Below are 11,123 nucleotides of genomic sequence, written 5' to 3'. Positions count from 1 at the left end.
AATTAAATCAGTTTCTTAACTTCTTGACATGTTTAATCTTGGCAAGTTACTCATTGAGTTTTCTAAATCAGGACCTGCACTGAAATCGTTACTATTACCCCTTTCATTCCTCCTCTTTCTGTCTCTTAACGCAAACACACACCACTTAAGCTCATTGTTTAGCCTCGACATGCTTGACCTGTTCACTTTGCTTTGCTCTGTTGGGATGTCTGGTCTTAGCTCGATGCTAGGAATTTCAAACTTGAAGAGTATGTTGTGCTTTGTGTGTGTGTTTGGGGAAATTATTTCAGGATCATTACTATGGTGATTAAATAAATGTTAAACCAACCAAGTAGACGGGAATAAATCAAACTCACAAGCAATGCTGGCCCTGGAGTATGAAAACAAGTTTCCCTGGATGTCTTGCACAAATAGTGTTACCAGGCCCCATGTGTATATGCCAAGCAGAAGAAAAACATGTTTATATAACAATTAAATTTTCATAATTCCACTCAGTTCTCACATCACTGGCTCCAGGTGTGTCAGGCCTTTTTACTGCATGTATGAATAGCCTTGTCTAGTTGTTTCAGCAGCCACCCAAGGGTGTGTGTTTTATTTGTGTGTGTGTGTGTGTGTGTGTGTGTGAGTGGAAAGGGACGTAGCCTAATTGTGGCAATTGTGCTGAGCAAGCTTGTTGTCCTCAGCCCTCTCATGCTTCACATTTTCCGTTGTTAAAACCAGCAACCCTTAAACCCTAAATGCCAACATAATCATGCACAAACACTCTTGGATTGCTTAAATGCAACTTCTGCCACTTTGATTGGTGCAATGAGACCTGCTGTGTCATGATGCCGCAGAAGGTGTCAACAAGGGCAGGATGATGAAAGTGTTGGGGAAGGTAGTCTGAACCAGAAGCCTGTACAGTCATAACAGTAATTGAGGTGTAAGGTGAGAGCTGAAGTTCACGTAAGAGAGGAAAACACCTGCTGGAGAAAATTGCTCCCAGTAGCACGAGCTCAGAGATGCCAGTGTCAGCAAGGGACTTGCTGTGCCTCTCCGTTTAAACCTTCATCTTCTTAATAGTAATTGACCAGCTTTAGGGCTTAACTTTAAAACTAGTAAGTCTTACAGATTATAAGGGTTTCCATGCCCTTCTCTGTAATGTACACAAATCATTTGGCATGGCTTTTTCTCATCGAGCATCAAATCAGGTTTGCCAAGCATGCAAAGGTGCATTACATCAAAAATATTTGACACTTAGGTTACTTGCTTACGTGCGGTTTTAATAGGTTAAAAACTACTAATACAGGAAGGTGTGTAATGTCTCAACTTGCCCAACTTCAATAGGCTTGTTTGAGATGAGCAAGGCTTGCGTGGAGATGATCACAAGCGATCCCTTGGAATGTTTTCTGGTTAGATTTCTGTCTAGTGACTCAGTCTGAAATCATGCAGATATCAGTAAAGATAACCTCACAGTATCTAGGTGACTGTACCCTGTATTGCTTTCCACCAAAACCTCGGGGTGTGGTGGAAAATGACAGGCTCCGTCTGATCAGCAATACAAAAACATTTCTAACTCCTTTCGTTAAATTAGTCAGACTTGTTTATGTTATCTTCTTTGCAGTCTGATAGTTTTCGTCTACAGAATAAATATTATAAATGTAATTATTTTTTTATTTATTGAAACAAAAGCTTTTTTTCAGTAAAGTAAAATAGCTTTTCCTTATATACCCAAATTCAGCACATGTGTTAGAAGAAAAAATGTATCTTTTTAAAAATTGCACCAAGTGAAGTGCATAAAATAGTCTTTCCCTTCATTCATTGTACCTGATCTGAATAAAACTAATAGCAAAGTGCTTGACAGCTGTGAGATCCCTCTGTATTTCCCCAGTAGTGTTTTACATACGGCACTGGTATTTCCACTTTAGAAAAATAATTGTGTGCACCCTGCCATGGAGTGTAATATGGTCTTCCCACAGCTACGCAAGACACTTTCAATCAAAAGATGGCCAGCATCTTTTGACCAGTATGTTAAACCTTTCCCTGAAGCCATCGTTATGCTCCGTTTTTGGTTGACCCTTGCATCTTTGCCCAAATGCGACTGCGTTGGTGATTTCACTGCATCATTGCTCACTTTTATGGAAGTCCGAGCTGAACAGTGATTTTCTTGACCTGCCTGCAGTTTGTGCTTTGTTTTCAGGTGGCTGAATAAGTTACCTGTGTGGTTTTGCGGTGCAGACACAACTCTACAGCACTCTTTGCATATAATTTGTTCCTGGTTAACATCACTTGACCTAAATTTGCAATATTTCCGAACAGCAAATGACGATTCAATTCAAGGGAAAAGCTCTTTACCTCCTGCCGTGCCACACATTTGAATTTGGTTATGTATCTTTCTTTTAACGCACTTTTACTAAGCCCGTCTAGTCCAGGAAACCTGAAGCTGCACAGTGCAGGGAACAGCTGTGATTGGCTCATGGAGGCATGTTAATCTAGCGACCACTTGATTTGCTTTTACTTTCTATTGGCAGAGCATACATTTTCAGTGGCACTCAATCATGTTCCTTTAATTGTGAGAAGCCAGCACCATGATTGAGATTAACATTTTATTAATTGCACAGCCCTACTGTTAAGATACGCATGGACTGTGTTAGGGCTGTTCGATATAACGATATATATCGGATGACGATATAAAAATGTGTATCGTTTCATCGTTTGTTTCGTGGTGTCGCAAAATAAACTGTTTACGGCAATATTTTTTCATCGTTTTGATGGTCACTGTAGTGGCTATATTAATTTCTTAAAGTTCTCTCTTTCTCTTATATTTAATATAACCACACTATGGACGGATAAGCGCCTGTTTTTATGCGTTGTGGTTAGCAACAACGACGGTAACAGCATCCCGTGTCCGCTTGTATATGTTCCACATAAACCTTTCACAATAAAGCTCAAGATCCTGTTGAGACTTTTCAAAATAAACGGAATAACGTGAAAGAGCAGATTATTTACAGATGAGAATTAAAAAAGAGCCGCCAGGTGCTAAAAAATAAACCTTAGACTCAAACGTTAGAACGGGCTTTTCCCCGCAGCACGCTGTGTAATAAATACAAAGAAAACGGCGGCCGTTAGAACTTATGTCTAAAAATGTATCGTTTCATGCATCGGTTAAAACACTCAACTCCAGCCACATGACGCGCAGCTGGAAACACTTCCCGCAAGACGAGCTGCCCGAGATTCACAGAATTTACAGAAAATGTTACATTTGTGATTTATATCGTTATCAGGACGATAGAATTTCTTATATTGGGATATGAGATTTTGGTCATATCGCACAGCCCTAGACTGTGTACAAGATTGTATCGCTTCTACTTTGCTGGTGTTTTGTTTTGTGTTTTTTTGTTTTTGTTTTTTACATTTTTTGATGCATTTACAACAAAACAATAGGCAGACAGCTAGTGCCAGCTACTCTGAAAAAATAGAAAGCACACTGTTTTGAGGCTTGATATCTTGTTGTTTATCTCCTGAAAAAAAAATGCAGAGACCTCAGATCACTGTGTAGAATTTCTTTTCAGCCCAGCTGTTTTGTAAATGTAATCTCTGCATCTCTGTCTGCAAGATAAGGAGAATGAGCCTCACAAGTCACAACAATATGTAAACTATATACTTAAGGACTGGCATGACACAGTGTTGCTCCTCCACTATGACTGCCTGACAGATCAATAATGAACTCTTGTTTTGTGTTTAGTATCAGAAGGGATAGTACCAGCTTGGCCATGACATTTATTTTTAGCAGCAAACTGGTATAATGCTTGCTTTCATCGTGATCACACTGGCTGTGTGACTAGATCACCCTAGAAACTTTTGTAAGACAGGTTTAGTTCATCTTAAATTAACCAACTATTTTGTATTTGATTGATCAAAAGACATTGGTCTACACTTTGTTGTTTTTTTCGAAAGGTGATTTTTTTTTTCATAAATATTGAATTTTTATGTCAATGCCTTGTGCAATAACAGGTGTTTAACATTTTTCAGGCTAATTCAGCCTTTTCCCAGGCTTTGGTGGAACCATACTAAGAAATACATGGAGGTCTCCAGTCTTGGTACTAATGCTGCATTCAGTGGACACGGGGAATCCACTCTTATCTCTCCCCAGGGAAAAAAATCAAACAAACAAGCCTTATTAGCTCATCTGTTTCTTCAGTTAAGTGATGGGGGTTGTTATTCATAAAATGGCTAAAAAGCAAACCAGGAGGCAGCCAAGAAATTACATAAATCAGTTAAATCCAATGAGATTCCTGATTAGATTTTCCAACCTTCCACTTCTGATGTGCCATTAATGCAGCATAAGAAGGGGTGTAATCAGGAAAACTAAGTGAAAACACCTGTGTGAAAGTTTGCGAAGCACAAATTAACATTCAACTTTCAATTACCATTGGAAGTTGAAATGTTTACCTCTCATATCTCTGAAAAGACAAGGGCTGAATTAAGTCCCTTTTACCTTGTGTTAGAGTGATGCGATTGTTCTTGAGCGTTTTGTTGTGATTTGACACCATTACAAAGTACATACAGCATCAGGTTTCAGTTTTGTTTGCAACCATGTCAATGACAGTTTGTACGTGGGCTTATAATGACTTCAAAGGATAATTTTCCTAACACAATAAAATGTAAGTGTGGTTTATCAAATTTTCCATTGGTTCATTATCATGTAATGTTTTAATGCTTCTTGGTAGCAGGGTTAGTGGGTCAAAGGTTCATTAGCGGCCTACAAATGTTCTCCTCGTGCCTGCATGGGCTCTCACCGGGTACTCCAACTTCCCCTGACAATCCAAAGACAATGGTGAATGATTGTGTGTCTTTCTTTGGAAGCCATGCAGCAGACTGGAGAGCTATCTATGGTGTACCCCACCTCTTGTCTTATGGTAACTAGGATAGGTTCTAAGTACCCACACTCCTGACCCCACCTACACCTGAGACCCTGAATCTGATAAGCAGAGGAAAAACTTTACAATACAATAAAGTTTTAAGTGTGGTTCAACCAATTTTTCCACGAGTTTATCACCTTGTGATGTTTTTAGTGCAGTCAGTGGCTCAAAGGTTCAATAACAGCCGAAGTTTATGGTGTAGTTGTTTTTGTCATTTCCATTGTGAAGTTTTTAGTCTTGCTTTTTTTAACTACCGCTTCATAAAAGCACATTTAAAAAAATGTGTATATCTCATGAATAATAACCACTACCTGGAAATTACACAAATGAGTAAGTCTCTGTGTCCCAGTCTTTCACCATACTGAATCCATTCTTCCAGTTTGGAAGTACATGTACAGTATTGTGGAAAATTTGCAGCCACTTGTCATTTCTTGATAGTTTGTTTCCAAGTAACCAGTCCTCCTTGTAATTTCTAAAGTAGTCAGATGTGGCAAAAGTACAGACATTCTGTACTTATGTGGAAATACAGATATTAGTATTAAAATATACTCTAGTAAAAGCTGAAGTACTTATTCAACGAGTGAAAAGGTATAAGTTCTGAAATGTAAAAAGTAGCTCTCTGGGAGGATATTCTACCATCTATCTTTGTGCAAAGTTAACTGAACCTTGTGCTATATTAATGCAATAATAAAATAATATTGGTAGATGAAACTTTATTTCAGTCTAAATTTTAATTCTACTGAATGCACTCAGTTTGAATCAGTTATGTAGAATATGAACAAACAATTGGAGAAAATAAAGAAATTCCTCTGTTTCTCACCTTGAGCACCACAGCCACTGTGCACTAGTCACACACAGTTCTTTGCTTTAAATCCATCACAGTACGGCAAATCTAAATTGTTTATGCTGCACTACGCTGCAGAGTATTTTCATGCCGCTTTTGAATAACACAAACTTGACATACCTCAGTTTGTTTTGCAGAACGCTTCACAATATGAAAAATCATCGCTTCACATATACAGATAACATCTGACATGAAAAAAAAAATCAGGACTTGCATGTAAGCTTTCAAGTTCCAGTTGATCAACTATCATGAGCAGTTATTACCTTTAAATAGAATTCTCTCTTCTTCCTCTCCGGTCCCGTCTTTCTCTATCTTGAGTGGTTTTAGTTCTCATTCTCTCCCCTGTGAAATATAGCAGCTGTAGCTTTTAAGGTAGAAGGCATATTGTGACAAACTGCACAGAAACAGTTTGTGGGTTTGCTGATGTTTGTTAAGGTGATAGAAATTTTGCATTTTTTTACCTGCCACGTAAAAAAAGGTATTCCCTTTATACTCACTCCTCTTTCTTAGAGCTAGCTAAATACTGAAGTACCACAACTGCAAATTATGGACATCTGCACTTGTTCCAGGCCCACTTTAACCCCTAACTATGGCACACCGTTTTGCCTCTTTGATCCCTTTTTATGCAATGTCGCCTGGTGATTAATTTACAAATAGGACTGGCTTTCATGTGTTGTTTAGGCTCAAATCAGTTTGCTGTTTGAAGACCTGCAGTGACGTGAAATAATAACTCCCCTTAAATGTTAAACCAAAAACCAGGAGCCTGTTTTGAAAATGTAAGGAGTAGAAAGTAAAGATATTTGTTTAAAAATGTAGGGAGTAAAAGTAAAAAGTTGTCAGAAAAATAACTACTCAAGTAAATTACAGAAAATTCTAAGTAAGTAAGTATTTGTACTCATTACTTCTAACCTTTAAAAGTAGTCTTTAGGTTCTTTACTTTGTACACTGGCTACTTTTTCCACTCATTTCATTCCATTCTATTCCTTGGTAGACCAGTTAACACTAACTTATAAAATAATTCAAGCATAAAAAAGGTCCCTAATGCAAGGGATGAAGAAACAAGTAAAAGTGGAGTGTAACACAATTTTTGGGCCATTTTCTCCAGCTAGCGGTCAGCGCAGCACATGTTGCTTTCTATGTGAAAGGGGCTTAAGTACGCTTGGGCAAGATGCAGAACCCTAAATTGCCCCATCGGAGTAGGAATGTTAGATAGAAAGGCACATAGCTGTAGAAAAAAAGTGCTTGTGTGAATTGAGTAAGGCATGTTGTATAAAGCGTTTTGAGTGCTAGAGTAGAAAAGAGCAGAAAAGTACAATATATGAACCAGTCCATCCACTGTTTGCCCCATCAGAAATGGTCTCAGTGGACTGAACCAAAGATCACTAGCAATCACTGGAAAAATCGGTGGCAATCAATGTTATAGCACCTTCGTTCAAATAGTCATCAGTTTGGAGGTTAAGGAGAGAGGTACAACAGCAAGCAGCTACAGCAATCTGTTAAACATGGTGGAGGCTTTGTCATGATTTGGGTATGTTGACAAAACTGATGGGATTATGAACACTGAAAAGGACTGTCAGGTTTTCCATCATCCATCATACAGTACCATCTGGAAAGCATCTGACTAGCAATAGCTTCATTATTAAGCATGACAGTGATCCTAAGCACAAACCCAATGCAGTAAAAACATATCTAGCATTCCTAATCAGTTGAGACTTTCAATGTAAGAGTATCATTTTCCAGGCTTTTTTGCTTTCAGTGTCTTAACACTCCATATATTGCCATATTGATTGCATCCAAGTTCCTGTTACAATATTTTAATTCTTCTGTTCTGTTCCTGATTATACTTGAGTGATAGTTTAAGATCTTCATTCAACAAAGCCATTTTATTAAGAATAACAGAAAGTTTCTCCAGCAGTACATTCAGTGAATAATTCCAAAACCACAACAAAACGTGATTTAGTGACTGTGCACCCACAATCTGTCACCCACAGACCAAAAGGTTCCCCCATTTACATTCCACCCTAGGAATGTCTGCCCTGGATTTTCCACTGTTTGTGGGTAAATATATTAAAAGAGCAACAGAACTGCAATCTTTGCTTTTGGCGAGACCGCTAAAAACCACATTTGTTTCATATTATCAATGTTCTCCTTCTTAGCTTCTTTCCATAGCAGAGATCCAAGTCTGGAATACAGTGACTGTCATCATCCACCCACTTAATAAAACAGTGTTTCTTTAAAACTGTTATGTTTATTCTGTATGGACTTGTACTCAGCTAATCTTGTCTTGTTCATCTCTTGCAGATGGCTGTGTCAGTGTGGGGCCTGTACTTTGTGGTGACCCTGTTTTTGGGTAGTTTCTTCGGGAGCGTCTTCATGCTGGGGCCAGTTTTACCCCTCATGTTGTTGTCTCCTGCTTGGTACCGCTGGCTCAGTGATCGAATTGTGGCTACCTGGCTCACCCTACCTGTGGTGCGTACACCAGCTTACCCTTTTCTTAACCTACTTGTGTGCGACAGATGGTCTTAAGTTACCTGTGCATAGGCTGATGAAAATATGCCTTTTCTCTTAATTTGTCAAAACTACACTTCATTTATTCCAATTATGCCTGAGAACAAGGCAAAGGTCTTGTGTATCATGACTGCAACAATTGATGATCGTATACCTGCTCGTTATCAGATGAAACACAAGGTGGTGCCATGTAAAATCACCTGTGATTGGTTATATGACCATGAACAATGGCAATAATATCCAACCAGTACCAGTATCTTATTATCTTCTCATTCTTTTGGCTCTTTTCTGTTTTTCTTCCTACCTTACCTCTTCCTAGTTCCGCCTCCTCCCTTTCTATGATTTTCCTGTCATCATCCTTGACCACCTTCCTATCTGTCACCCTCGCTTCCCTTTCGGTTCTTTTATGCTCCCTCCATCCTTGTCTCTCTTTTCTAGTCCTTGCTGGAGCTAGTATTTGGAGTGAAGGTGGTAATAACAGGTGATGGTTTCATTCCCGGAGAGCGGAGCGTGATCATCATGAACCACCGTACCCGCCTGGACTGGATGTTCCTTTGGTGTTGTCTGCTCAGGTACAGCTACCTTCGTCTGGAAAAGATCTGCCTCAAGGCTGCGCTTAAGGCTGTTCCTGGCTTTGGTGGGTATACAGTGGGTGCCTTGCCCTTTCCTACACACAAAGACACTCGTGTACACTTACACAAACTATAATGTAATATATGCTGAAAGAGGAGATAAAACCATTAAGACTGACTTGGCTGAATGTAAATATAAAAGAGGAACATTATGATGTAAAGTTAGAGCACTAATGTGTTATACAAGTTCAGCTCCTACTTTAAGATGTTAGCCAGTTTACCTTGATAAGCAGACATGTGACAACTTAATATTTGCTTTGCAGGTTGGGCAATGCAGGTTGCCTGCTTTGTCTTCATTCAGCGTCGTTGGGAGGAGGACAAGAAGCATTTGGAGAACATGCTGGACTACTTTTGTGACATCAGAGAGCCCTTACAGTTGCTGCTCTTCCCAGAAGGCACCGACCTTACCGGTGAAGTGTAAACCTTGCAGTGTTTAATTCATTCATGGGGCAGTCTGTCCATATTTCAGTTATTACTCTGAAAATGTGTTACCCACCAGTCGGCTTCCAGAGCTCAGCGTAGCGCTCCACCTGTTGCATGCCTTTGCGCTCGACACTGTTATGCAAACACAATTTCAGAGTGATAAGACATATCTAAATCTCTTGTCACTGCCATTTCTGCAAGAATGCTCTGATCTCTCGGTCTAAGCAAGAGTGACACTTGTGCCTAAAGGCCCTTCAGATCCCATTTGAGCCAGTCAAAGTCCTGAGTAGCATTACTGGGAGAAGCTTAACTCCCATTTACATATCATGATGTCATGTTGAGCTGAATGTAGTTACATCATAATTAGCCAGTAGGGTCTAAGTATTACTTTACAGTTGGTGTTATGTTTGCACCCTTGCGAGTGTGTTTGCAAGTAAGCCTCTTAGACTTCAAGGCTTGATTTGACGCAAGAAACAAGGGGATATATACACGGTATGTTGACTTCTTACGTGGAAGTTCATTAGTCCCACACTGCTTATCCTAGAGGCATACAGACTAAAGGATCAAGGTCAGAGCAAACTTTTTAATAAAGCTTTTAAAACAGAATTGAATAAGAGACTGTGTAGGAATGACAAACAGCTTTGTTTAAGAGAACAGGTGTGATCAACAGAGCTGTCTGTTGTCTGAGTACTCTGTCTGAATTTGCTTCTTGTTGCATAATATAACTTATGAGTCATGATATAGTTTACATGTTCCAGCAACAAGTTCCCGAGGAATGTTTGGCTAATAAATAGTCACCTTTCCTGTGTTTATGCCCCCCCATGGATTTTTATAAATGGATAAATGTTTATCTTTAGTGGGTGTATTAATGAATCTAATCATATCCCGTAACCCATGTTGTTATTGTTACTTCTATTTTTATAATAGTACACTGGAATTTTTTGATTATGTATCCCCATGAGTTCGGCTGTTGTTATTATTAAGGCTATCTAATATGCAACAGTTAATCTTGTCCATGGTATTTTGGTTTGACAGTATAAATTTCATCGTAAAGGTACTCTAAGTTTAATAGTTTTAAAGTACAAAGTCGAAATGAATACTGACAGCTAATACTCCTAGCATCTTAAAACTATTCTTGGTTTATTTACCTTATTTTTTGTGCCTACATAAAGGTTTATGCACTCTTCTTAAAGCAGTCATATGATACAAACTTAGAGTCTTGATTGCATCCCAGTAAAAACATTTATCCTGGAGAGAATGAGTAACATGATATGTTTTTACAGAGTTTTTACTCAAGTTTTATGGTGTGTGTCTTCTGCAGAAAATACAAGGGCAAAGAGCGACGCGTTTGCTGCACAGAACAGCCTGCCGAAGTTTGAGTATGTTCTTCATCCCCGCACCACAGGATTCACCTTCATTGTGGACCGACTACGAAAAGGTCAGCTTTGAAGGACATTAACAGCTTCTGAAATCATCTACATTAAACACGTGACCGATTTACTTGTAATAGACACGTTAAGGATAGTTGGCAGCCAGACAGTGTAATGCGTTCACATGAAAATAACCAGGACGGAAATATTTTATCTCTAAAACCAACTGAAAATGACACGCTGCTACGATGACTGTACTTATTCCACTGACGCTGTTCATACAAGGAGGGATTATACCTGTTATTCTTCAGAGTCTCAGACATATGCTTCATCCCAATGCCAGTCATTACAGCTACCCGATATTCTCATATTTCTGTGTGAGCTCAACCTGGCAGTCTTCCAAAGGTCTTAAATACCATCTCTGGTCCTGCTGTCTCACCCCCCC

The 11,123-nt window shown here is 39.1% G+C and overlaps 1 protein-coding gene across 2 annotated transcripts in view; it reads left to right on the top strand.

Annotated features, from left to right (window-relative positions):
• The window catches only part of lclat1 (lysocardiolipin acyltransferase 1), a 16,785-nt gene that overhangs the window by 2,720 nt on the left and 2,942 nt on the right, over positions 1 to 11,123 (top strand). For both annotated transcript variants that reach the window (XM_005723759.1, XM_005723760.1), the window contains 4 exons: positions 8,047 to 8,214; positions 8,692 to 8,890; positions 9,149 to 9,295; positions 10,630 to 10,746. In XM_005723759.1, the coding sequence (XP_005723816.1) occupies positions 8,047 to 8,214; positions 8,692 to 8,890; positions 9,149 to 9,295; positions 10,630 to 10,746 (631 nt within the window). The remainder of the gene's footprint in view (positions 1 to 8,046; positions 8,215 to 8,691; positions 8,891 to 9,148; positions 9,296 to 10,629; positions 10,747 to 11,123) is intronic.

Source organism: Pundamilia nyererei, unplaced genomic scaffold, assembly GCF_000239375.1.
Source record: "Pundamilia nyererei isolate P.nyererei 1_Seehausen unplaced genomic scaffold, PunNye1.0 scaffold00010, whole genome shotgun sequence".
In the NCBI taxonomy this organism is placed as follows: domain Eukaryota; kingdom Metazoa; phylum Chordata; class Actinopteri; order Cichliformes; family Cichlidae; genus Pundamilia; species Pundamilia nyererei.
This window is presented reverse-complemented; position numbering and strand designations above follow the sequence as displayed.